This window comes from Bufo gargarizans, chromosome 11 (genome assembly GCF_014858855.1).
Source record: "Bufo gargarizans isolate SCDJY-AF-19 chromosome 11, ASM1485885v1, whole genome shotgun sequence".
In the NCBI taxonomy this organism is placed as follows: Eukaryota; Metazoa; Chordata; class Amphibia; order Anura; family Bufonidae; genus Bufo; species Bufo gargarizans.
Window position 1 is genome coordinate 67,059,562 of NC_058090.1, and position 26,996 is coordinate 67,086,557.

Below are 26,996 nucleotides of genomic sequence, written 5' to 3' on the forward strand. Positions count from 1 at the left end.
AATGGGGGGTTAAGCACAAGACCAGCACCGTATCCAATGGAAGTGCCAGCATTCCACCCAAGTTAGAGGGCAGGCTCCTGACCGGCAACGCATCCAGTGAGTGCAGTATTCCGCCCAGAAAAGGGGGTCATGCACATGGCCAGCCACGCATCCAGTGAGAGCGCCGCCATGGATGAGAGTGCACGTATGTCGCCTGAGGAAAGGAGACATGTCCATGGCCGGCAGCGAATCCAGTGAGAGTGCGGCACACCACCTACGGAAGGGGGGGTGGTCATGCAGATGGCCTGCAACGGATCCAGTGAGAGTGCAGTGTACCTATGAAAGGGGTTCACGCACACGGCCGGCGCCGTATCCGGTGAAAGTGCAGTATTCCGCCTATGGAAGGTTTCATGCACATGGCCGGCAGCGAATCCAGTGTTCCGCCCATGGAAGGGGAACGTGCACAAGGCCGGCACCGTAACCGGGGAAAGTGCAGTACACCTCCTTATCCGGGGAGAGTGCAGTAGACCTCTCATGGAAGGGGTTCATGCACATGGCCAGCACCGTATCCGGTAAGAGTGCAATATTCCACTTATGGAAGGGTTCATGCACAAAGCCGGCAGCGAATCCAGTGAGTGCAGCGTCCTGCTGTGGAAGGGGGTCGTGCATATGGCCAACACAGCATCCGGCGAGAGTGCAGCAGTCCGCCTAGAAAAGGGGGATCATGCATGAGGCCAGGCCGCAGCCAGGGAGAGTGCAGTATTCCGCCTAGGAAGGAGGGTCATGCACCTGCAGCCACCAGAACTGGAGTGGGTGACGAAGTCTGGTCAGAAAAAAAAATAAAAATAAATAAAAAATAAAATCTGCATGCACTTGGCCAGCGCCGAATCCCGGGCGAGGGCAAGAAAAAACCGCCTGGGAGGCGCCGCGGCCGGGGAACACGACACACCGCCTAAGAGAGGGGGGCATGCATACAGACAGCAGTACTGAATGATGAGGCTCCCGCATCCTGCGCAGCCCACAAGTCCAGTTATTTAAAACAAAATAATAGTATATTTTTTTTTTTTTTTTTTTTTTTTTTTTTATTATTATTATTATTTTTATTATCATTATTATTTATTTATTAATATTACAGCCTCCCTGAGGCAGAAAGGGGGCCACCATACAGGGGCACAGGTCGTACAGGCCCTCAGGAGCCGGCCAGTACCCCAAGGGTTAACCGGCATCTGGCCTGGGGGCGGCGCAGCGAACCCCTGGGGGTGGGGGAACCTCCAGGCGGGAAGAATCCGCGCCTGGTGAGTTCCCGCCCCCCCCCCCCCCAGAGGCCAGAATGTTGCGGCCTAGCAGGCCGTGAAGCCGGGGCCTAAATTTTTGCGTCGCCCGGCTGACCGGGGCCGCAAGTATTTAAAGTATCGGCCGGGCCTAAGCCGGCCGCGGGAGCACCCGTACCGGTCGCGGGTGCCCAACCCGAGCGCCGGAAGTGCGCAGCAGGCCGCTAAACAAACTATGCAGCGCCCCGGCCGGCCGCGCCGCCATGGATGAGAGAATGCACCGACGGCCGGCCGGGACCCGTTGGAACACAGCGCTATCCAATGCCGGCTGCGGGAGCCCACCCGGCAGCCGGGAGAATCAGGGACCCGAGAGGAGCGTGAGGTGCGGCCCAGTAGGCCGCGATGTCTGGGCCCAAAGTTGCGGCGTCCGGCCAACCGGACGGATGGTCGGCCGGCCCAGTTATAGCATAGTGCGCACATGCAATGCAGACCGCGGGTGCTCACCCCGCGGCCCGGAAAAGTCAGGGGCCCGAGGAAAGAGCACCGGATGGTGCGGGCCAGCAGGCCGCGAAGCCTGGACTAAATTTTGGCTGCGCCCAGGATTACCCATGCCGTCAGGAGCGGCAGCAGGTCCTGAGCAGCGCACCGGTAAGCGCCCCCTCTTCGGTATGATCTATGGCGGGAGAGAGAGGGAGCAGATTGCCGCCTTGCGGCACCCCAGGGACCACCCTAGGTCCAGCAGGGCCACCCTATAGCCACTCTGCTATAAGAGACAAACATATTAAAACTGTCTTAGGTAAAGCAATGGGTAATGCCTAAACCTTGCACCTCTCCGCTCTCGGATAGGCTACCAGTATGGGGGGTCAGTCACGCAGGAGACCGGGGAGGGAGGGGACGTAGGGCTGGAGAAGCCACTCTCTCACCACAGATGTCTTCGCCCTCGGTCCGTTCCAGCAGGGTCGCCCCTTCAGCTACTGGCACCGTAGTGGCAGGACGCTGGAAGAGGGGCTTGGCGTGCGGGCGACCCTTGCGCTGGCGGGATGCAGGGGAGCTGGGCTGCCCTGGTCCACCTTGCCTTCTGTGGGGGAGGCAGCAGTGCGGATGACCGGCACTGGCGCAGCTCAACCCCGGGAGAAACAGAGAGGTCTAGTGCGTCTCTGTTGTCCCGTATTCTGGAACAAAAAGAAAAGAAAAAGTAAAAATCAAAAATTTTAAAAACAACAAAGGAGAAAAGAGCCCTGCAGAGCAGGGAGTGTCTTGCCTCCTTGGACACTAAGCAAAAACTGGCAGTCTCTCTCTCCAGGCTGAGGGTATAGCTGTGGAGGAGGGGCTTAACAGTTTTCACTTAGTGTCACGCCTCCTATGGAGATGAGCTATACCCAAGGTCTTCTGTGTCCCCCAAGGAAACTGGGCGAGAAAAGCATATTTAGCTATATGACAGTACAGGTCATATAAAGTGTATTAGAATCATCTAAGTATCCCCCCTGTCCACCTTATAAATACAGTAAAAAGTAGTTTTATAACCTGCTTTCATCGTGTTCAATCTGCCCAAGGGGCGGTGTTTTATCTCAACTTGCGCCCAGCCAGCCTCGCCAGAACTGCCGTTTGAAGCGCCACCCAGCTAATCAATATTCACTTCGCTGGGCGGCTACTAGTGTCCCCGGCCATCTTCAGCGCATGGGCCCGGCACCCTCACTGGCCGGGATCGCCTGCGCACAGTCTGATTCCCAGAGGCCGATGCAGCCTCTGCTTAATGCGCATGCGCCAGGCACAGCAGCGCTTCAGAGTAGCCGCCCAGCGAAGTGAATATTGATTAGCTGGGCGGCGCTTCAAACGGCAGTTGGGAGAGGCTGGCTGGGCGCAAGTTGAGATAAAACACCGCCCCTTGAGCAGATTGAACACGATGAAAGCAGGTTATAAAACTTATTTTTACTGTATTTATAAGGTGGACAGGGGGGATACTTAGATGATTCTAATACCCTTTATATGACATGTACTGTTATATACCTAAATATGCTTTTTGGGCCTGTCAGTGTCCATTTAAGTTAATTTGTCTTCCTAGAAAAATCTGAGGTAGGTTTACTCTCCTTCCACTGCGGCTTATAGGAATATAATTTCTTAAAGGGGATCTGTCAGCTCCAAAACACCCCCATCCTAGAGTAATCGGTGTATAGCGCAAGTGATGGCGAGTCAGGTTAGGACATTTTTATCTTCATGCTCATTTGCGTTCCCACAAACCAACAGTAAGCTGCATTGAGGGGACTCCTCCATGAGTCCTCTCCACTATGTACGCGAGCATGGAGTCCGTTCAATGCATTTTACTGTTGTGAGAGCACAGCAGGAGAATGCGAGTGAGTATGAAGATAAAAAGTACACAACCGGACCTGGCATTACTTACACACCACTTACTCTAGTTTGGGGGTTGTTTCAAAGTTGACAGATTCCCTATAAATGTCTACACCAAGTATCTCTCACTTATATGAATACTTATGTCATGGAAAACCAAATAAAACATGATGCACAATGTATATGTAATACTATATCTGTAACTATGCAGACAGTTCCACATCAGCTTGAGAGTATTTTACTTACCATTCACGTTTAATGAAAGATTTTTACGCTCAGACCCTTCAAACAGGTTAGAGTTCTGGATGGCATCAAGTAACAGTTTAAAATAATTGGGCAGAGATATGTCTGCTACTCTGCCTTTACTGTTCGTGAACTTGATCTGTAGAGTGTGGTACGGAGAAAAGCGCATCTTGCGGAAATAAATAAGAGAACTGTTCAGGACAGACTTGCTTTGCACTTTTACAGTGAAAATGGACTTATTTATCGGAGACTTCAGTTCTTTTAAGATATCAGAAATATGTCTTTGAACCTGCCTGGTGAGAAAAAAACAAGGTGGCTTATCATACAAGACAGAATACCTTACAACATAAAAGGAACCACAGCTGTCACTATGGGAATATTCTAGCACTACATGTGGCAGAATTTCAGGCGTATGTTTTGGAATGAACTACACCTGAAGATGAGCCTTTCATTTTCAACAGTTTACTAAGGTTAGAAGCTGGAATTCAGTGCAAAGGCTTTGAACACCTTTTGGGGTAATTTTTTGTGATTGCATTTTACTCATTTTGGGCTAAAAATCACTTTTTCAATGAGTGTTTATTAAAAATGTTAGCTTTTTTGTCCTAAAGGGTCATGTTGCTCTCCTGATGGGTATGTATAGGCTTAATCTCTGAACTCCTGCCAGCTCAAACACTCAGCTAAATTCTTAGGCTACTTTCACACTTGCGTTCGGGGCTCCGCTTGCGAGTTCCGTTTGAAGGCTCTCACAAGCGCCCCCGAACGAATCCGTACTGCCCCAATGCATTCTGAGTGGATGCGGATCCGCTCAGAATGCCTCAGTTTGGCACCGTTTGGCCTCCGTTCCACTCAGCTTGCAGCGTTCGGGTGTCCGCCTGGCCGTGCGGAGCCAAACGGATCCGTCCAGACTTACAATGCAAGTCAATGGGGACGGATCAGTTTGACGTTGACACAATATGGTGCAATTGCAAACGGATCCGTCCCCCATTGACTTTCAATGTAAAGTCAGGAGTCCCTATTAATATACCATCGGATCGGAGTTTTCTCCAATCCGATGGTATATTTTAACTTCAATCGTCCCCATCACCATGGGAACGCCTCTATGTTAGAATATACCATCGGATTTGAGTTAGATTGTGAAACTCAGATCCAACAGTATATGCTAACACAGAGGCGTTCCCATAGTGATGGGGACGCTTGAAGTTAGAATACACTAAGAACTGTGTACATGACTGCCCCCTGCTGCCTGGCAGTACCCGATCTCTTACAGGGGGGTGGGATCAGCACAATTAACCCCTCAAGTGCCGCACCTGAAGGGGTTAATTGTGCGTATCATAGCCCCCGGTAAGAGATCAGGGGCTGCCAGGCAGCAGGGGCCAGACCCCCCTTCCTCCCCAGTTTTAAATTCATTGGTGGCCAGTGCGGCCCCGCTCCCTCCCTCCCCAGTATTATATTCATTGGTGGCCAGTGCGGCCCCGCTCCCTCCCTCCCCAGTATTATATTCATTGGTGGCCAGTGCGGCCCCGCTCCCTCCCTCCCCAGTATTATATTCATTGGTGGCCAGTGCGGCCCCGCTCCCTCCCTCCCCAGTATTATATTCACTGGTGGCCAGTGCGGCCCCGCTCCCTGCCTCCCCAGTATTATATTCATTGGTGGCCAGTGCGGCCCCGCTCCCTCCCTCCCCAGTATTATATTCATTGGTGGCCAGTGCGGCCCCGCTCCCTGCCTCCCCAGTATTATATTCATTGGTGGCCAGTGCGGCCCCGCTCCCTCCCTCCCCAGTATTATATTCATTGGTGGCCAGTGCGGCCCCGCTCCCTCCCTCCCCAGTATTATATTCATTGGTGGCCAGTGCGGCCCCGCTCCCTCCCTCCCCAGTATTATATTCACTGGTGGCCAGTGCGGCCCCGCTCCCTGCCTCCCCAGTATTATATTCATTGGTGGCCAGTGCGGCCCCGCTCCCTCCCTCCCCAGTATTATATTCACTGGTGGCCAGTGCGGCCCCGCTCCCTGCCTCCCCAGTATTATATTCATTGGTGGCCAGTGCGGCCCCGCTCCCTCCCTCCCCAGTATTATATTCATTGGTGGCCAGTGCGGCCCCGCTCCCTCCCTCCCCAGTATTATATTCATTGGTGGCCAGTGAGGCCCCGCTCCCTCCCTCCCCAGTATTATATTCATTGGTGGCCAGTGCGGCCCCGCTCCCTCCCTCCCCAGTGTTATATTCATTGGTGGCCAGTGCGGCCCCCCCTCCCTCCCCAGTAGTATATTCATTGGTGGCCAGTGCAGCCCCCCTCCCTCCCCAGTAGTATATTCATTGGTGGCCAGGGGTTTAATCGCTGGGGCTCCGATCGGTTACCATGGCAGCAAAGATGATACTGCAGTCTTGGCTGCCATGGTTACTTAGCAATTTTAGAAGCATTAGACTTACCTGTGATGTCTGTGACCGGTCGAGCGCTCCTCCTACTGGTAAGTGAAAGGTCTGTGCTGCGCATTGCTTATAGCACAGACCTTTCACTTACCAATAAATATAATACTGGGGAGGGAGGGGGGCCGTATTGGCCACCAATGAATATAATACTGGGGAGGGAGGGGGGCCGCACTGGCCACCAATGAATTTAAAACTGGGGGGGGGGAGGGGGGTGGAGGGGTCTAGCCCCTACTGCCTGGCAGCACCTGATCTTACAGGGGGCTATGATACTCACATAGCCCCCTGTAATTGTGTGGTTCACAGACCCCTGTAAGTGATCGGGTGCTGCCAGGCAGCAGTCATGTACACAGTTCTTTTTAGTATATTCTAACTTGAAGCGTCCCCATCACCATGGAAACGCCTCTGTTAGAATATACTGTCGGATCTGAGTTTTCATGAAGTGAAAAATCAGATCAGAAAAAAACAGTTATGCAGACGGATCCGTTCTGAACGGATACCATCGTTTGCATTATAGGAGCGGATCTGTCTGTGCAGACACCAGCAGACACCAGACGGATCCACTCCGAACGCAAGTGTGAAAGTAGCCTTATCAAACTGATCAGAAAAACTGAAACCAAGATACTCTGCCGCTAAAACCTGTAATTTATACATTTATATATTTGCTTTTTGTAACAGCTTTTGGTACAGGAGGGAGGTGTTATCAGTGACTGACCGCTAGCCTTGTATGCACACCTCCCTCCTGTACTGATAGCTGTTCACGGGGCTGCAATGAGGAAAATACAGGTTTTACGGAAACCATACCAACAAAAATATGTAGCAATCTGCTCAGCTCCCCCTGCTTTATGGCATGGTGCTTTCACATTGCATTTTGTGGTGACAGATCCTTTTTAACCCTGTTGGACAAAAACCTGCTAAAAGTTTTTTTTTTAATAAAGACCAATTGGAAAATTATTTTAAGCAAAAAATAAGTAAAATGCAAATCCAAAAGAAAATTGCCCCCCGAAGTGAAAATTGTCTTAAAGGCTAAGTGTACACACATTTATAGCACATATTGATGATACCGTGTTAAACACCTACTTTAAAATAACTTGTCTTGATGTTCTTGACCTCCTTCTACATTTTGGAGATGGCTGCTCAGTATCAAACCCTAAATCATCAAGGGTTTCCGACCAATTTAGAGATGCAGGGCGTGATCGTTTTACTTTAATGAAAGACAGCAAAACAATATTTCAGATATCAATCATCTTAATAAATGACATCATAAACAAGCGGTAAAAAGTCAGGAAGCCCAATTCTACATGATTTTACACAGTGCCATCTAGTTACCTGGAGAGCAGCTGATGCTTTGACATTCTGCACACTCCCATGTCTGGTTCACCTGCTCAACTGAGGAGCAAGCAATGTGTGTACCACTGGATCCACAACTCTGGCAGCGTACAATTTCCCACTTACTATTAGGGTAGAGGGATAAAAAATAAAAATGAATGTACATGCAAAACTAAACAAAAAAATGCTAAAATCTTAAGACTTTCTAAATCCCATACATTTCATTCTACAGATTGGTACTGGTCCCAAATGTCATTTAAAACTGGATCTTTACTTTTTTTTTTTTATAATTCTACAGTGTGCACATAAAAATGGATTTTTGTCACTAAACACAGTATACCAAAGGTGTAGCTGCTGACACTAAGAAACAGGGCTATGGCTAGGACATGTGTTGCGTAATATTCATGTCGCACCAAAGTTGTGCAACATTCTTTCTTATAATGATTGGTAAAGGTGTTGTACCGAGACATACTGCGACAACAGTCGCACAGAAATCCAACTTGGATGGATTTCTTGTGCCTGTCGCGTCGCTGTCACAGCATGTCGCAGTGCGACATCATTGACAATCATTATTTAAAAAAATTGTGCAACTGGTGCGAAATGAATGTCGCCACGTAGCCCTAGCCTCGTGTCAACATATTTTGCAGCACTTTATAGAAATCATCACTCGCTATCCCCAGTGGGGCTCGCAACTTAAATTCTCTAACAGTTTGTCTTTGGAGAGTGGTTACCGGTAGGAAGCCCATTCAGACATGGGGGAGCATACTAACTATGCAGATGTTGGTCAGATTCAAACCTAGTACCGCAGCGCTGTAGGGCACCAATGCTAACCACTGAGCCTCCGTGCTGTTGTGAACCTGCACAACAACTGATCAGAAGGGTGTCCAAATTGACTTTTCTCTTCATGTCTTTGCGGGACACAGGGTAGACCATGAGACGTTCCAAAGCAGTGCCCAGGGTAGGGGAAAATTTATAAAACATAATTATAACTTATAAAATAAATAAAAGTCGGAAGACAAATGTGCGGATAGTGGACTGCTGCCTGCAGAACCTTGCTCCAAACTACTGCGACAGCAGATGCAAAGGTGTACACCCGATCATTCTGTAAAGCTGTGCATGGAGGACCTGGTACAAACCTTCCAGGACACACCTGAAAAGCAGATGCATGGTGATGAACCACCCAAGAGGTCCACACAGATCAAACAGAGTGAGCAGTAACCTGGAAGGGGGGCAACTCTGCCTTTAGAGCAGTATGGTTAAACTGATCCAACGCAAGATTGTGGATTTAGAAATTGTAAGACCCCTCAAGAATAAAGAAAAAAGGAGATTTTTGTATAACTTACCAGTTAAATCTCTTTCTCGCTCTTCCTTGGGGGACACAGACCTTGGGTATAGCTCAGCTCCCTAGGAGGCGTGACACTAAGTAAAACTGTTAAGCCCCTCCTCCATCAGCTATACCCTCAGCCTGGAGATAGAGGCTACCAGTTGCGTGTCCAAGTAGTGAAAGGATAACAACCAATAACGGAAACAACCAGCCAGCAACCCAACGGGGCGCCAGACCATAACCCTGTAACCAAACACAGAAGGGTGGGTGCTGTGTCCCCCAAGGAAGAGCGAGAAAGAGATTTAACTGGTAAGTTATACAAAAATCTCCTTTTCTCGCCCATTTTCCTTGGGGGACACAGACCTTGGGACGTTCAAGAGCAGTCCAAGAAGGGAGGGACCACAAACCCAAGGCGGAACACCACCAGAGCATCAGGAAACCGCTGCCTGCAAAACCAGGCGGCCCAAAGCAGCATCCGCTGATGCATGCGTATGCACCCTATAGAACTTTGTGAAAGTGTGCAGAGAGGACCAAGTGGCTGCTTTGCACAACTGTTCAGCCGAGGCCCGATGCCTCTGCGCCCAGGAAGCTCCGACTGCTCTGGTGGAATGAGCAGTGACGCCGAAAGGCGGAGGTCTGCCCTTGGCTCGATAAGCCTCAGACACCGCCAGTTTAATGAAACGGGCAATAGCCACCTTGGAGACCGCCAACCCTTTGCGCGAACCCTCCGGAACCACAAACAGGGAGTCCGTGCGCCGAAAGGACCCGGTGACCTCCAAGTAAATCCTCAACGCCCTGACCACATCCAGACGGTGCAGTTCCCGTTCTCTGGGGTGGGAAGGAGAGGGACAGAGCGACGGAAGGACGATGTCCTCATTGATGTGAAAGGCGGAGACCACCTTTGGCAGGAAAGTCGGGACAGGCCGAAGCACAACCTTATCCTGGTGGAAGATCAGGAAAGGTTCGGAGCAAGAAAGAGCCGCTAACTCCGACACCCGTCGGAGAGACGTGACGGCCACAAGAAAGATGACCTTGCAGGACAGAAGGCGAAGGGAGACCTCCCGTAAAGGCTCGAAGGGGGCTGATTGGAGCGCCGAGAGCACCACATTCAGGTCCCAGGAAGGAACTGGAGGGCGGTACGGCGGAACAGAGTGAGCCACCCCTTGTAAAAAGGTCTTAATTGGCCCTAGAGGGGCCAGGGGACGCTGGAGAAGAATAGACAGCGCCGAAATCTGACCCTTCAGAGAACTGAGGCACAGCCCCAGGTCCAGACCCGACTGGAGGAAGGACAGGATTGTGGGAAGAGAAAACCGGAGAGGTGGGATGCTCCGGGACTCACAGAACCCCAGATAGGACCTCCAAACCCGATAGTAGATCCTAGAGGATACGGGCTTACGAGCCCGGATCATGGTGCGGACTACGTCCGCGGAGAAACCCCGTCGCGTTAAGACGGCGGTCTCAATAGCCACGCCGTCAAACGTAGCGAGCCTAAATGCTCGTGGAAGATCGGTCCCTGAGAGAGAAGGTCTTCCCTGGAGGGCAGTGGCCACGGTGCGTCTGCCAACAGCAACATTAGGTCGGCGTACCAAGACCGGCGGGGCCAATCCGGGGCGATTAGAATCGCGGGGACGCCCTCTGCCGCGATCCTCCGAAGAACCCGTGGCAGGAGGGGAAAAGGAGGAAAGACGTACAGAAGGGAGAATTCGCGCCACGGAAGGACGAGCGCGTCGGCGCCGTATGCCTTCGGGTCCCGTGCCCTGGCCAGGTATAGGGGGACCTTGTGGTTGAATTTGGAGGCCATGAGGTCCACGTCGGGGCGACCCCAGCGAAGACAAAGGGCTTCGAACACCTCTGGGTGCAGGGACCATTCTCCCGGGTCGATGGTGGACCGGCTGAGGAAATCCGCCGCCCAGTTGTCCACCCCCGGGATGTAAATCGCAGATAAGGCCGGCACGTGCGTCTCCGCCCACAGGAGAATGAGGGTCACCTCTTGCATCGCTGCGAGTGCCTCCCTGATGGTTTATGTATGCCACAGCCGTGGCATTGTCCGATTGGATCCGAACAGGGTGGCCCCTCAGCAGATGGGTCCAGTGTCTGAGGGACAGAAGAATCGCCCTCAGTTCCAGAATATTGATTGGAAGTCTGGACTCCGATAGAGACCAAACGCCCTGGACGGACCGGGGAGGGAAAACCCCCCCCCCCACCCCCGTAAGCTGGCATCTGTGGTAATCACCAGCCAGTTCAGTGGACGGAAGGACTTCCCCCTTAGAGGGATATGCAACCACCAGCCGAGGGAAGCCCGAGCCAGGGGAGGCAGAAGAAAGGTCCTGTCCAGACTCCTCGGTGATTTGTCCCAGGCCGACAGAATTGCCCTCTGAAAGGTGCGGGATCGGAATTGTGCGAACGGCACCGCTTCGAAACAGGCAACCATCTTTCCCAACAACCGCATGCTGGATCTGAGGGAAGGGCGGTGATGACGGAGGAGACTGCGAACCGACCCGCGAAGGGCCAGACGCTTGTCCGACGGAAGGCGGACCTCCGCCAACTCTGTATCAAGGAGCATCCCCAGGAAGATCAGCCGTCTGGAGGGGGTAAGGGAAGATTTGGGGTGGTTGATAATCCAACCGAACCGCGTCAGGGTCTCCAGAGTGAGTTCCACACTGCGGGATGTCTGAGAGAAGGAGGGTGCCTTGACCAGGATGTCGTCCAAGTATGGGAGAAGAAAAACACTTCTTGAACGTAGAAGGGCCAAGACAGGGGCCAGGACCTTGGTGAACACTCGAGGAGCCGTCGCCAGACCAAAGGGAAGGGCGACGAATTGGAAGTGATCGTCCCCCACCGCGAAGCGCAGGAAGCGGTGATGACATGGAGCAACCGGAACGTGGAGGTATGCATCCTGAATGTCGATTGAGGCCATGAAATCCCCTCTTTCCAGGGAGGCCACTGCGGACCTGAGAGACTCCATCCGGAATCTCTGCAGTCGGAGAAAACGGTTCAGGCGTTTTAGGTCCAAGATCGGACGCACTGAGCCTTCCTTCTTGGGAACCACAAAGAGGTTCGAGTAGAACCCCCTGAACCTTTCCGTCGGAGGCACGGGGGCGACGACACCCTTGTCCATTAGAGAGTGAATGGCCGCGAAGAAGGCGGCCACTCGTACGGGATCTCGCGGAGGACGGGATCGGAAGAAACGGTCTGGCGGAATGGACGCAAATTCGATTTTGTATCCGCAAGATACAATCTCGAGCGCCCATGCGTCTGAGATGTGGGCCCGCCATAAGTTCCTGAATAGGAGAAGGCGGCCCCCCACCCGGGTGGGTGGGGGCGCACCTTCAGGCAGAGGGCTGCTGGCCTGTGGGAGCCCGTGCAGGCTGGGACTTGCGCCAGGTAGGTTGCGTCCGAAAAAACGGCTTCTTGCGTCTATCCTGGGCTGGGCCAGAGGAAGAAGAACTGGCCGCGGGTCTAGACCCGGTGGGCTTGCGAAAGGACCGAAAATGGGACGAACCAGCGCGACCACGGGGGGCGCCCATTGGCCTGGACTGGGGGAGGTGAGTACTCTTCCCACCCGTGGCCTCTGATATAAGTTCGTCCAGACGGGTTCCGAACAGGCAGGAACCCGTGAATGGTAGGCCGGCCAAAGAGCGTTTGGAAGCGGCGTCCGCCGCCCAAACCTTCAGCCAGAGTTCCCTCCTGACAGAAACTGCCAGGGCAGAGGAACGGGCAATGAGGGCACCCGCATCAAGGGAGGCCTCACAGACGAATTTTCCGGCCTGAACAATTAGTTGGGCTAAGGAACGGAGGTCCTGAACAGGGACGTCCGACCCTAACTCCCGTTCCAGTTGCAAACCCCATTCAGAGACCGCTTTGCCAACCCAGGCGGAGGCAAAGACCGGTCTAAGGGCCGAACCAGAGGCAGTAAATATGGCCTTGGAGAGGGATTCCGTACGACGGTCCTCAACAGACTGGAGGGAAGATCCGTCCTGTACAGGAATAGTAGTGCTTTTGGACAGGCGAGCCACGGGAGGATCAACCTTAGGCGGGGATGTCCACGTGGTCACAGAATCCGCTGGAAAGGGATAACAAATGTCCAGCTTTTTGGGTGTAATAAAGCGGACGTTAGGCCGAGTCCAAGCCTTGGATACCACAGAAGAAAAATCAGCGTGTATGGGAAAAACCTTGGAGGCCTGTTTGGGGCGGAGAAAGGACACGCCGGCCTGTTCAGAGCTGGGGGGGTCATCGTGTAGCTGAAAGGTATCACGGATGCTAGTGACAAGATGCCCCACCGCGGACGCCAATTTGGACGGAAGCTCTGAGTCCATGTCCACGTCCGAATCCGCCAGTTCTCCCTCAGAAAGCGTATCCCTTTGAGAGGATAGACTTGACTGAGCTCGCACGCATGGCGGAGAGAGCGAAGCATCTGGAGAAGATGTGCGCTCAACCCTTGAACGTTTCTGAGTATGCCGGGCCCTGGAAGATTCGCTGGGAGGCAGGGAACCAGTGGGGGCGGCAGAAACGGTAGTCCCAGCGGGTGCGACAGGGATTGTGGCAGCCTGCGGGAGAGGCGGTCTATCCACGAGACGGCCCACTACGTGTGTAAGGCTTTCCACCGCCTGAGACAGAGACCTAGCCCAGTCAGGGGGTTCAGAGGCACCGGGGGGCGCAGCGGGAAGCGGGCCCTGCACCGGGGCCTGACATGCAAGGCAATGCGGCTCAGATTGCCCCCGCGGAAAAAGTTCCTTACAGGCGGTACAGGCATGGTACCAGGGTTTGGGGGCACCTGTGGGATCTGACATGCTGAAGTGTGGTTGTACTCTAATATAGAGACCACAAAGGGTTATAGCAGCTATGACCAGGAGGGTTAGGAGAGGGTTAACTGTCCTACCAGTGCCTCAGAAGAACGTCAGGAGATGGCCCAGATCAGCAGCAGCAGAGAAGCAGTGAACAGCAGTGAGCAGCAGAGAGCGCCCACAGAAGCCGAGCGATGTACACAGGAGGTTAGAGTCCCCCACCGTGTCCCAGCTTCCTGTCAGGAGTGAGGAAGCGCGGGAAACCTCAGCAGAAAGCACGGGGAACAAGCTCCGCCCCCTCCAGCGCTTGAAATGTCTCCTGTGAAGGAGAACGTAGCTCCGCCCCCCAAAATGCCGCGCGCGTAAGCCCCGCCCCCTGCCGGGACCGCTAAGCCCCGCCCCCCGTTCTCGGCGGGAAGGGGGAGAGAGAGAAGAGAAAAATGGAGTCAGCCCCGAATGAGGGGGAGGGGGGGGGGAGAAAGATAGCAGCGTGGGGGGGAACGGCGTGGGGGTGCTGAGGATGCTGCTGTGCTGCATTGTCCTGCAGATGAGCGCTCAGAATGAGCGACCACGGGTGCCCCCCTTACCCAGAGGGGTAGATGCTGCAGATAGGGACGGGGTATGGGCTGGAATAGCCATCTCACCGTCCGACGTCTTCACCCTCAGTCCTTTCCAGCAGGGTCGCCCCTTCAGCCACTGGCACCGCAGTGGCAGGAAGCTGGAAGAGGGGCTTGGCGTGCGGGCGACCCCCTAGCTGGCGGGATGTAGGGGAGCCATTGCTGCCCAGATCCTCCTATTGCTTCTGTGGGGGAGGCAGCAGTGCAGATAAGTTGGCACTGGCGCAGCTCAACCCCGGGAGAGCAGAGAGGTCTAATGCGTCTCTGGTATCCCTAGGAAAAAATAAAATAACAAAATTAGAAGAAAAAGTAAAAATAACAAGGAGAAAACAGCCCTGCAGTAGCAGGGAGTGTCTTGCCTCCTTGGACACTAAGCTAAAACTGGTAGCCTCTATCTCCAGGCTGAGGGTATAGCTGATGGAGGAGGGGCTTAACAGTTTTACTTAGTGTCACGCCTCCTAGGGAGCTGAGCTATACCCAAGGTCTGTGTCCCCCAAGGAAAATGGGCGAGAAAAGTAGTCTGATTTCTGAAAGGAGGACACAAGAAAAATAAATAAATGCGAATTGGGGGGGGGATTCAGATAGGGTAAGATCTGCCCTGTCTGTGGATGAAGCTCCCCTGTAGAAGAGCTGGAGCCGCATTGATGACCCCTAGTAGAAGCAGAGCTGAGGTCAGATGACATTTAGTTGCAGAAACTGAAGGAACAGAGCTGCAGCTGAGAAGAATGCCGTCCTGCTGAGAATAAGGAGGGCCTAGAGCAGAGGCTGGGTCAGCAGCGGAGTGGGAGGAAGAGGAACCGCTGGTAGGTTCCTATCTTTGCAAAAAAGATCAGAGAGCAGTGCAGATGTGCCAGGACAGACATGTCTGCCTCCTACAGACACTACGCTAAACAGTCTCTGTGGGAAGGGTATAGTTGGAGGAAGGAGCGAACACTGTATGCTTAGTGTCCACATCCTAATGGCAACAGTTATGTCCTAGGTCTAACTTGTGTCCTCCAGTGACACGGATGAGAAACGTGCAATTACACTCAGCTGTAATTGGGTTTCCTGGAAGTCTCCACGACAGCACGCCTGAGACTGCCGTCTGTTCCACCCTCCAATGAGACAGGAAAAATACACAGCGAGGTTAAAAGACCCTCCTCTCAATGCTTTACCAAAAACCTCCACGGAAGAAGTTATACAAAATTATAAATCTACTCAAACTCAGAAAAAGTGACATGAGAAATGATGGTGCTGTTGTGGAGAACGAATTGGTGTAAATGCACATTTCCCTAGTCATCCCCAAGACAGCACACCTGAGATATACCAAGGAGGGACCCAAAGTAGACAGGCTGAAGTACCAAATCTTCCAAATTATCATACAGCTTTTTATAATACAGAGTACATTCTTCTTCTCCATAGTCACTTCCAGGTACCAGGCAGCCAGATGAAAACGTCTTTCACCATAAGGCTCAAGCGACCCAGAGAACACATTGAAAATGGGTCACAAGATTAGCATGCAAAATGAGCGAGGTCACTGCCTGTCGGTGGTAAAGATTTGTATGGTTTCCATTGAGTTCCATATTACCTGTATAAATTCCTAAGCACCTATGTATGCCCCAATGCTCCAGATGGTGACCAAAATGGTCGCCAACACAACTTAGTAATTCGCAAACGATGACAATACTTTTTAGTCTTGTCGCCATTTCAGGCTAGACATCCATAGGACAGCGATGCAGTTGTATACTGCATGCCCCAATTGAATACTGCATGCTCCCATGCCCCGCCGATCACCCTCATAGGCCTGAGGCCTATACGGTAGTAAATCCCAGCGGAGGCAGGAGTGATGACACCATATGTAATCGTCTGGCTGCCTGCTTTCTACCATTCCAGCTTGTAGGCCAGAAGAGGTAACTGCCTGCATTGTGAGTGCCGGCGAATGGGACACAGGTAAATATTAGTTTTTGGCTTTTTTTCAGTGCCCACTCCCCAGTAGAGACATTACTGGCAGCGAGGAGAGCGTTGTGTATTACTCAGGAAGGGGATGAGCACTATGAGGGACATTACTGACAGATATTACTCAGGAGAGAGCAGGTGAACACAGGTTCATTATTACTATGGGGCAGTGTGGGGGAAACTACTGAAGGGTGGGAAATGTGGGGGGACATAACTGGAAGCATTACTAGGGGCACTCTATGGGCATTTTTAATACTGGTAGAAAAATAAGGAGGATTACTAGTGGCACGGGGACTTTTAATACTGAGGCACTATAGGGGGCATTACCAAGCCATTTTTTTAAATACGCGGGCACTATCGGGCATTACTGGAGGCAGGGGGACATTTTAATACTGGGGCACCATAGCAGGATTTTTTGAACAGGGTTATTATTACTGGGGTCACTATAGGGGACATTATTAATACCGAGGCACTATAATGATATTTTTAGTAAGGGTAAAAAAGGGGATATTAATACTGGAGCCACTTTAGGGGGATTTATATTACAGGGAAATTAGGGGGCATTATTTTTGCGACACTATACAGGCATTATTATTGGAAGCACAATGTAGGGTTTTAATATTATTACTGAGGAAATTTTTGTGGACATTACTATTACTGGGGGAGGGGGGGGGGGGCACCCTAGGAGGCATTATAATTGCTGGAGGCACTAAAAGGGATATTATTTCTACTGGGGTTCCCTATTTTTTCAGCAGTATAGCATTTGTGTCTGCAAGGTGGGGAGGTTGATTGACAAATTGAGAAATCTAAGGCCTCGTGCACACAACCATACTTATTTTGTGGTCTGCAAAAAATACAGATGACGTCGCGTGCATTCCGTATTTTGCGGAACGGAACAGCCGACCCCTAATAGAACAGTAATATCCTCATCCATAATGCGGACAACAATAGGACATGTTCTATTTTTTTGCGGAACAGAGATATGGAAACTGAATGCACAGAGTACCTTCCGTTTTTTTTTTTTTTGCGGAACCATTGAAATGAATGGTTCTGTATAGGGTCCGGGGGGGAAACAAAACAAAACATGGTACGGACACGGAAAGAAAATATGTTCGTGTGCATGAGCCCTAACTCTGTGACACAAACTGCAGACAAGACATGACAAAGAATGATATGAGGTGAGGTAAAGAGAATGTCTACATCACAGGAGATGTCACTGGATGTAGGAGGTATGTGGTGCTGTAATCTCCTGTATGTTTCGTAGTGCTGGGAGGCAGTATGCTGTAAGTAGAGCTGCGTCTCAACTCCAAGTCTTTTTTTATTATAATTATATGCATTTTAAATTTTGTGACTAAAAATGTAATTTGGATCCTAATTTTTTCAGTTTAGGACCCAATGTCTCCTAGGTAATTTTTTTTAGTCTGGAGCCAAGTGCCCTTGTGCAAGGGATGTGTCAGACAGTGTTTCCAAGGATGATCAGCAGAAAGGATGTGCTATGAGGTTTTGTTTCAGCAGAAATCAGTGCAGATGTAATAACTTCTGGATTTACAGGCTTCTAAAATCTTCAGTTGCTCTCTTTCTATCGCGCTTGTGTATGCAGACAGAACACAACTTTGCTTTACAGTAAGAATTCATGTAAATCGATGCCTGCTGTAAGCCTTCCCCCCGGGCCTATACTGAACCTTTCTTATACACGGTTCAGTGGGTTTCACACACTCCTCCTTGACGTGTTCATATACATTTTATACAATAATCAATGTACCCACCTATCTGGAATATTATAATCCCGACCATTCCGGCAAAGGCACTTTTCAACATCACAACGTTGATGCCGCACCAAAAGCTCCTGGAAAGCATTTTCTTCTAGTTCCCAAGATGCATCTCTACATATAGGGAAAAAATAAAAAATAAAAATCAACTGATATACAAGGGTCCTTTACAACAGGCCCAAGTTAGAAGTGAGCCCAGAGTTGTGGCTGTTGGTGCTTGAGCAGGGTAGATGGCAACTGTGCATGCATGGCTCCCTTCTGGGTACACCCAGAAGTATAGAGGTGAATGCACGGTCGGCTCTGTCAATCAAGGCAGAGGGGATCGGCCCTGATCTGCTCAAGTCTGATGTGTAAATGTATTTGATTTGTACAAATTGATGTGCTTCTGTAGTACAGATACAAATTTTATAGGGCGGATAGCAGGAAATAGTCCCATTTGCCTACACGGAATTTCAAAATCTGAAGCTCACAGATAATAGGCAACGGTGGACCTTTCCTGACATGCCTGTTTTAATAGCTTCATGCATTCCCCATGTAACAACAATTCTGGAACATCTATTCTTCTGGCTCTATGTTGTGCCATTCCTGTGTTATTTCTACTAGACGTTATAAATGAATTGCTAGCAGTCTGCAGTAAGGGTACAGAGGGGAGGTAACCAGTTGGGGGGGCTGGTGGTGTACCTGCACAGACTCTCTATCCACTCAATGCTGCACCCTCTGTACCCTTACTGCAGACTGCTAGCAATTCATTCATAACCTAGTAGAAATAATAAAGGAATGGCACATCATAGAGCCAGAAGAATAGAGGCTCCAGAATTATTACATAGGAAATGTATGAAGCTATTAAAACAAGCACGTCAGGAGTGGTGACAGGTCCTCTTTAAGCAAGGTTCTATATTCACTCAGAGGGCACTCAGCCTGGGTAGAAGATTGGTAGGCCTGAGGCCAGTAGGATCAACAGCAAGAAGTTCTTGGCCAAACAGCAAACAGGAGCATAAAGCTCTACTGTGTCATAAAATATGCCGTATTTCAAAAACTAACTTTAGAAGAGCAGATTCTAAAACGGACAATGTGACTAAGGACACATTCACAAGTGTTTTGTGGTCTGCAAACCCCAAATCATGCTTACCGGGCATTTGCACACTGCATCACAGTACAGACTCATTGACTTCAACGGGTCCATGCTCTGCCTCTTGTGGCCAAGTACAGGACATGTCCTATCTTTTGCAGAGTGGCTACACAAATGAGGAAGCACACGGAAGTCAACGGGTCTGCACCGTGATGTGGCGTGCAGACAACTGGTAAGTGTGGTTTGTGGATCGCAAAGCACTTCCTGTCGTGTGAATATGGCCTAAAAACTTTACAGTTTCTTAGCACTACCTGTCCTCATTCATGGATGGACAGCCTTCCCTGCATACAAGTCAATGCTGGGTACAAAAAAAATAAAAAATTGACTTTTCGGATTCAATAAAATATAGAAATGTAAATTTCTTTTCCAACATTTAAACAATGAAGACCTAGCACCAGGTATCACAGCTCATCCCCATTCACTTTCGCGCCCAAGTCATGTGACCGATGAACGTGACATCAAATGGCCTAGGGAAAGCTGCGAAAAGGCTGCGAAAGAGGACAGGTCATCAGTCTCGGAAAACCCCTTTAAATAAAATGGCAGACCTTTCTGGAATATGGATTCCCAAGCGTAACATTTCTTTCTGGAACACTTCTCTATTATTGCATACTGTACATCGGAAGAAAAACAGTCCAGCGCTCAGAGCTTGATACTGCAAGAGAAAAGATAGAGAAAAAGGGGATAGAACATGAAAAAAAGATTGCTATACACCATTTTTGGTGTGTTTTTTTAAACTGTTACTGTACATTTATATTGTAACAGGCATTTTTGAACTCCAAAAGGAGACGCCTAAGGGAAAAATGCCTGAAATAACATATCTAAAGCATGAAGCACTTTGTAAAAAAAAAAAAAAAAAAAATTGCACCAAACCTTCAAGACAACCAGAAAAGGCTGTGTGCAACCATCCTTAAAGGGGTTTTCTAGGATTTTAATATTGATGACGTATACTCAGCATAGGTCAATATCAGATGGGCGGGGGGGGGTCAGACACCCCCGCCAATCAGCTGGTTGAAGAGAAAGCCACGCTTCATACGAGCGCTGCCTTCCCTTCATTGCTTGCTTTCCAATGACATTGCGGCAGTGAGCAAATGTATTAACATACGAGCGCTGCCTTCCCTTCATTGCTTGCTTTCCAATGACATTGCGGCAGTGAGCAAATGTATTAACAAGCCGTCCCATTCACTTCTATGGGAAGTATCATTCCTATTCAAGTGTGTACTACAGAGAAGTCTCATAGAAGTGAATGGGACGGCTTGTAATTGCACCTGCTCACCACTGCGATGTTGATGGGAAGGGAAAGCTGCGCTAGCACGGATCACGGCCTTCTATCCTCTGGCCGATCAGCTGGTTGAAGAGATCATTCATATTCTGGAAAACCCCTTTAAACTAATGAGAAATTAAAAAAAGAAAATACTTTGAGGTAGGAGGTCCAATTAGACAAGAATACTGAAAATACCTGTAAGCAGTCTCTGTGGTACCAGGAGGTTTTGCAACAAGGTCCTCGTATTACGTGGTAAGAAGGAACATGGTCAATATTCTCCAGGCATATTGTGCAAAGAGAAGACTCGTTACTCTGTGAACAGAGAGGTTTCTGCACAGGTCGATGCTCCCAGCAGTAAGAACTACAACAGATCAAGAAATTGCCAAGGATCAGCCAATTGCAGCATCAGTATCTCCCAAAACAAGGATGTCTCACTTGCACAACTACTAATCATAGTAATGACTATTTCTATGAGAAATGAGCTTCGACAGACAGGAGAGGCCAAGATTTCCAGATAGTTTTCATTGTGAAAAGTTGTGTATTTCAACAAGTTGCATATATTCTTGATTCCAACTGTACTCAACAAATGGTATATTGTAGATAACCATGTAAAAATTGAATTTTTGTACTTACCGTATAATCCCTTTCTCGTTCAATTCACTTGGGGACACAGCACCATGGGTATATGTCCAGCTACCACTAGGAGGCGACACTAGATATCAAAAGGTTGGCTGCGCCCAGGTGGGCTATACCCTCTGCACAGCACTAGGCTATACTGTTTGTACCAATAGCAGTAGGAGAGAGAAACAAAAGTAAAGAACCAACATGTCCTGGACCAGGAAAGGAAACTAGAACAGCAGCCTGGTGACAGGAAAAGAAGTGAAAACAAAGGGTGCGATCTGTGTCCCCCAATTAAATTAAACGAGAAAGAGATTTTACGGTAAGTACAAAAATCCAATTTTTTCGTTAATGTAATTGGAGGACACCGCACCATGGGACGTCCCAAAGCAGTCCCGGAGGGCAGGAAGGAAATCTCATGCAAAAAGTTGGACGCACAGATGCTGGAAAACCCTGTGACCCAACCGGACAAGGAGAGGCCATAGCACGAAATGGTTCCAAAGGAAAAAATATAGGAGACAGTCAGGATTCCAAGGACAAGTGCCTGGGAAAAGAGCCCAAGAAGGAACAAAGGGAAACAACTGGTTCCTCCCGAGGTGGGATAGGGAGCAAGGCAGATCTCCTGAGCAAGAACCAAGAGTTGAACAAGTGCAAACTGAAGAGCCCGAGGAAGGATCTGGAAGAACCAAGAGAGTAACACAGCAACGTCTGTTGGTAACGACCTAGCACTCTGCATATGGAAGGATGCTCCAGGAGGAGAATCCATAAGAGGACAGACAACAAAAAAATTTGACAATGAGGGTACCTGGGAGGAGGAAAAATGCCTGGAAAAAGGACGGCACAGTCCTTAACCAAGGAGAAAAACTTTCTGGAAATCAGCTAAAAAGACCCTGTGGACCGCCCCTCGGCAAAAGGAAGGCGCTTCTATAAGGCCTGGAAGCAAAGGAACCTGACCAGATAGAGGATCCAGCAAGGAAAAAAAACTCACTTGTCTCAGATCAAAAACATGGCCTGTCTGTGGCCAACCTCCTGTAAAGGCCAGGGTGGAGAGGAACCATGGGAAAGGAAGCAAAGCTCCTTCTGCAGCAAGGCATGTGGGCAAAGAGAAACCCTATGAGAAGGTGGAAACCTCATCCGGCTAGAGAAAGCAGCCAGCCCATGGGGGAGGAGGGGGTCCTAGGTAATGGCCAGGAGAAGGGAACGTAAAGACCTGCTTCCCATAAAAAATTAAAATTAAATAAAAAAAGACTAGGATCGAGTCTCCAAAAAACTAAAATTATCGCTTAGAAATGTAAGACCAGAGATATCCCTGGCCACATGAAGTCTCAGGGAAAAGGGAAACAGTAGCAGGCCCTGGTAATACAAGCGGAGACACACGTCTAAAAAATATTGGAGTAGAAGGGAGAGAACTCCAAACAGCCTCCATCGTGAAAGTGACCAATACAATCCAAATTGCAAACCGTAGCATTAAAAGGAGTTCTGCACTTTGTTTAAACTGATGAGCTATCCTCTGGATAGATTATCAGCTTCTGATTGGCGGTGGTCCGACACCATGGACCCCCAATCAGCTGCTTGAGAAGGCAGCGGCGCTCCAGGAGCGCTACGGCCTTCTCACTGTTCACCGCAGGCCCAGTGACGTCACGACTTGTACCACTGGCCTGGACGGGGCTAAGCTCCATTCAAGTGAACAGAGCTTAGCCCCGTCCAGGCCAGTGATACTAGTCATGACGTTACTTGGCCTGCGGTAAACAGTGAGAAGGCCGCGGCACTGCAGACCAGCAGAGCACAATGAAACCCCCAAGGAAGAGGGAAGAAACAGACAGTTGCAGAAACCGGCAAGGCCCAAGGGGACAGCACTTCTGTCATGTAGCACCACTAATCCGCGAATCTAAGGGTGTTCAAGAACGCCCGGCCCATGGAAGAACTACAGGACCATATCCGATACCAGGGCGAGCAGCGGAAAGTCCCACCCACCAAGTAGGTTTGTAGCGCTCGCTAGTCCTGTCACAGCCATATCAGCGAGGACGTCTAGCGATGACCCGAAAACTTCAGTAGCGGCTGGTGCTCACAATGCTTCGTATTCCTGCAGTATAAAGCATTCAGTGGAGATCCAAGAACTCTGCCAGGACTAGACCACGTAACTCTGAAAACAAAGCAGAGAGGCAGTAACAACAACGTGAGTACTCCATCAAATGGGGTAACGTGGCTGTGCAGAATACAGTAGTACTTTATAGGGTTGGAAATCTAGCATGACAGCCAACAACCTGCGCACGCGAGGGGAGTGTGGTTGTCTGGTACGCGACAAGCAATAAAGTAAAAATCATGCCTAGTACAGGGGCAATGAGAAGACTTGGAGGTACTACACCAGGTGTCAGATCTGAAGAGGCCAGCCATGTACTGGATCAAAGAATTGCAACTCTACTCCACCAAAAAGAGGCAAGAACATATGGTTGCCAGGTACATACTCCAACCACAATGGCCTGTCAGAAACAGTGCCTTGAGATAGAACAAGTACACCGCCGAGGACGATTGTAATGGGTGCCAGATGCATACTAGAACCAGAATAGAGTGATTAATACAGCGTCTGGGGATGGTACCATCACTCTGCATGAAGAGGGGCCCCATGATTGCCTAGCACACATTAGAGCCAGGAAAATGCACCCAGTAATGCAGGAGCCATATGGGCCACAGATTGTACCAATGAGATTCCCCTCGGGAGGAGGATATGGGGGCTGATCGGGAGCCTGAAAAAAGAAAAACAGCCAACCAGAGGCTGTCCTAACGGACCCAGGTGTGGTGTCCCCGAAGAGGTGCTGCAGAAGTGTGCAAGTATGTTTGCTGGCAAGATGGCGGCTCTTTCTTCTTGAAAAAGAGGTAAAGTGGAAGCCTCCCCCCACAGGGTTAAATCCCACGCTTGGCTGGGATAGGAGGGGAAGAGAACCCCCTCCCATCAGCCGAGAGGAGTGGGGAGGGGCCAAGAAAAGGCCCGGGAAGCGATGGGGGCCCTCAATAAATGAGGTGGCCGTAAAAGGTGTACCGTTGGCGGACCAGAACTGCGGGAGATCTGGGGACATCCGGAATGAAATAATAAAAAACAGGTAAGGGGGACTCCTGAGGAGGAGCTCAGGGAGGGTAAAAACGTGGCAAAAGGAGCACCAGGGGCCAGGCTGGGAAAGATGCAGCCTAGTCTTTGCAGAAGCCGGGGACTAAAAGGCCGGGAGAGTCATGGGTGGCCAGGGAGGTGAAGGATACCCAAGGGCGGGAAGAAAAAGGGGAAAGGAGGGATCTAAGCAGGCCCTACAAATAAATTGAATCCCATCCCTTGGCCAGAAAGGGGGGTTTAACCCGTGGGACCTCTTGGGGCAGGGATGCAGGGGAGAATACTTACCGCCCGGCGTCTTCAGGTGCCGCAGAGTCATCCCTTTAGCAAGCTCAACACTTACGTGGGATTTCCGGCATGCCACTGCGGATGCAGCGTAGGTACTACACGTATGAGCCCGCAGGGGGTGCAACTAAAGTGGTAATCCACGATGGAGCCCCATCCTGCAGCAGGCCGAGACCTGCAGAAGAAAGGAAAAAATAAAATAAAAATGAAAAGCAGCAAGACCTGCAAAAAACAGAGCAGGTCATGTCTGCCTCCTACGGACATCAGACAAACTGATTAGCCTAGTAGCTGTGGAGGGGGTATAGCCCACCTGTGCGGAGCCAACCTTTTTGATATCTAGTTTCGCCTCCTAGTGGTAGCTGGGCATATACCAATGGTGCTGATGTTAACGAGAAAGACAATATTCCAATCAGGTAATTCTTATTTAATGGATTTAAAAGGGTTTTCTGAGATTATCTAATCAATGGGGGTCCGACACCTAGGACAAGCTTTTTGAGAAGGCACCAGTGCAGCTTACCAAGTACAGCTCTGTACATTGTATAGTGGCTGTGCTTGGTATCACAGCTAAGCCCCATTCACTTGTATGAGGGTGAGCTTCGCCTAGGCCATGTGACTGATGAACGTGTTGTCATTGGCCTAGAAAAAGCTAAGAGAAGGCTGTGGCACTACTGCGAGCACCGCTACCTTGTCAGTTGATCGGTGGGTGTCCCGTGTGTCAGACCCCTACCGATCAGATAATAATGATCCAAAGGATAGGTCATCAGTATTCAAATCTCAGAAAACTCCTTTAAATCGAAGGGTTTTGTTACCATATTTCGAGGAATATATTCAGGAAGGAATTTCTTAAGATAAGGAAAATGCCTTCTGCCTCAGGAGTTTTTTTTTTAGCCTTACTCTGGATCAACACAGAGAATGGTTAGAAGTATAAGAAAAAAATAAAATAAAATTATAGTTACCAATGCTTTAGTGGTCCCTGAAATCTACATTTACTTCCCTGCAGCAATGATATGCCATACACTCATTTGACCACTGCAACCAGTCACTGGCCTCAGTGGTCTCGGGCCCCACAAGTTATCATGTAGGGCACAAGAAGTTTATGAATATATTCTGGTGACGGAAACCCTTTAAGGGCAACTCCTCTTTGCACCCTCTGACAAGGGCTAGATATCACATCCGGCAAAACTAAACATGTAATTCTTGCTTTGTGATTTATGTCCTATAATGTCCTTAAGGACTCCTTTATGTAGGGGCGACCACACAGGAAGTTAATAAAAATAATTACACAACACAAGTCTAAAATTCTTAATTCTTCTACAGAATTACTAGTTCCAAAACACTTTATTAAAAGGGATTGTCCTGTTTAGTCCTTCACCCAATCAGCCCCTCTGAGATGAATTGTGCAGGCCAAGGGCTTTTTCAGCAGATCCAGTGACGTACCGGGTCTCACCATAGGAATGCTAGGTGGAGGCTTACGCCTAGCAGTGAGCCCGGTGACGTCACTGGCACTAATGGGCAGGCTTTAGCGCTGCCCTAGCCTGTGAAAAGGCTTAGATGAATTTTTAGAGCTAAACAAAATTAACACTACCACTAAATGGGTAAAGTTCTGGATTTTTACTCCCCCTTCCCCCAATTCAGATCCTTATGCCTCCCTTGGCTGAACTTGAATTGAACTCTTTTCACCCATATCAACTATAACTAAATCAGACAGTGCAGAGACATGCCAAGGGGAATGGTAACAGACAGTTGTTAAAGGCCACATACACCTTTGGTGCCAATTTTATTTTATTTTTTTGCATTGTACTCATTTTGAACTAAAAATCATGTTTTCAATTGATCTTTATTAAAAATGATGCGCTGTTTTCCCTGCACAGTTTTGAGTTCATCTTACTAGTAGGATCTGTATTTTCTCTCTTTCATCAGGCAGGGAGCTGACGGGCTCCTTATCTCCGACCTTATAAACACTCATTACAGCTCAGTTCTTATTCTATTGATGAGAAAGGGGCTTAAGTAAGTGTTTATGACCTTTCAGTAATTAACAGATAAGGGTTATTAGATGACTGGCACAAAGTGAAAGTACCAGTCACACAGCTGGAAAAACTGTTATTCTTTGTGACAGAACAGCTCAATATTTAAAAAAAAAAAATATTGAAAAAAATATAAATTACTATTTTTAGCCCATTACAATTTACAATTTTTTTTAGCCCATTACAAATTACAATTTTTGAGGGGGGATCTACCCTCAGTCACAATGAAAAAGACAAAATGCCCATACATGCCAATACTGCTTTAAATATTCTCCGGACCATAACCTTACTAATGTTCTAATTTGTTTTATTTCTTGTTATATTTCCAAATTCCAAAAAACTGAACAACAAAGAATTATGTTAGTTACTGGTTTATGTTAAAACAAGCGAAGATTACCTGAAGATGTCCATAAATTGGAAGATACACTGCTTTTCTGACCCACAAGGAAAATGATAACCACGTTTACATCGAGGAAACACACAGCCAATGGATGCTCCATGACCTTTACAAACACAGCACTTCTGGAAATGGGAGAAACATGTGTATTATTTGGTGTGTA

General features: G+C 49.4%; 1 protein-coding gene across 5 annotated transcripts in view; it reads right to left on the reverse strand.

Annotated features, from left to right (window-relative positions):
• The window catches only part of G2E3 (G2/M-phase specific E3 ubiquitin protein ligase), a 52,437-nt gene that overhangs the window by 18,548 nt on the left and 6,893 nt on the right, over nucleotides 1-26,996 (reverse strand). For all 5 annotated transcript variants that reach the window (XM_044272499.1, XM_044272503.1, XM_044272498.1 and 2 more), the window contains 7 exons: nucleotides 26,834-26,958; nucleotides 20,605-20,770; nucleotides 19,694-19,800; nucleotides 18,017-18,133; nucleotides 7,591-7,715; nucleotides 7,342-7,465; nucleotides 3,843-4,132 (listed from right to left, as the gene is read on the reverse strand). In XM_044272499.1, the coding sequence (XP_044128434.1) occupies nucleotides 3,843-4,132; nucleotides 7,342-7,465; nucleotides 7,591-7,715; nucleotides 18,017-18,133; nucleotides 19,694-19,800; nucleotides 20,605-20,770; nucleotides 26,834-26,958 (1,054 nt within the window). The remainder of the gene's footprint in view (nucleotides 1-3,842; nucleotides 4,133-7,341; nucleotides 7,466-7,590; nucleotides 7,716-18,016; nucleotides 18,134-19,693; nucleotides 19,801-20,604; nucleotides 20,771-26,833; nucleotides 26,959-26,996) is intronic.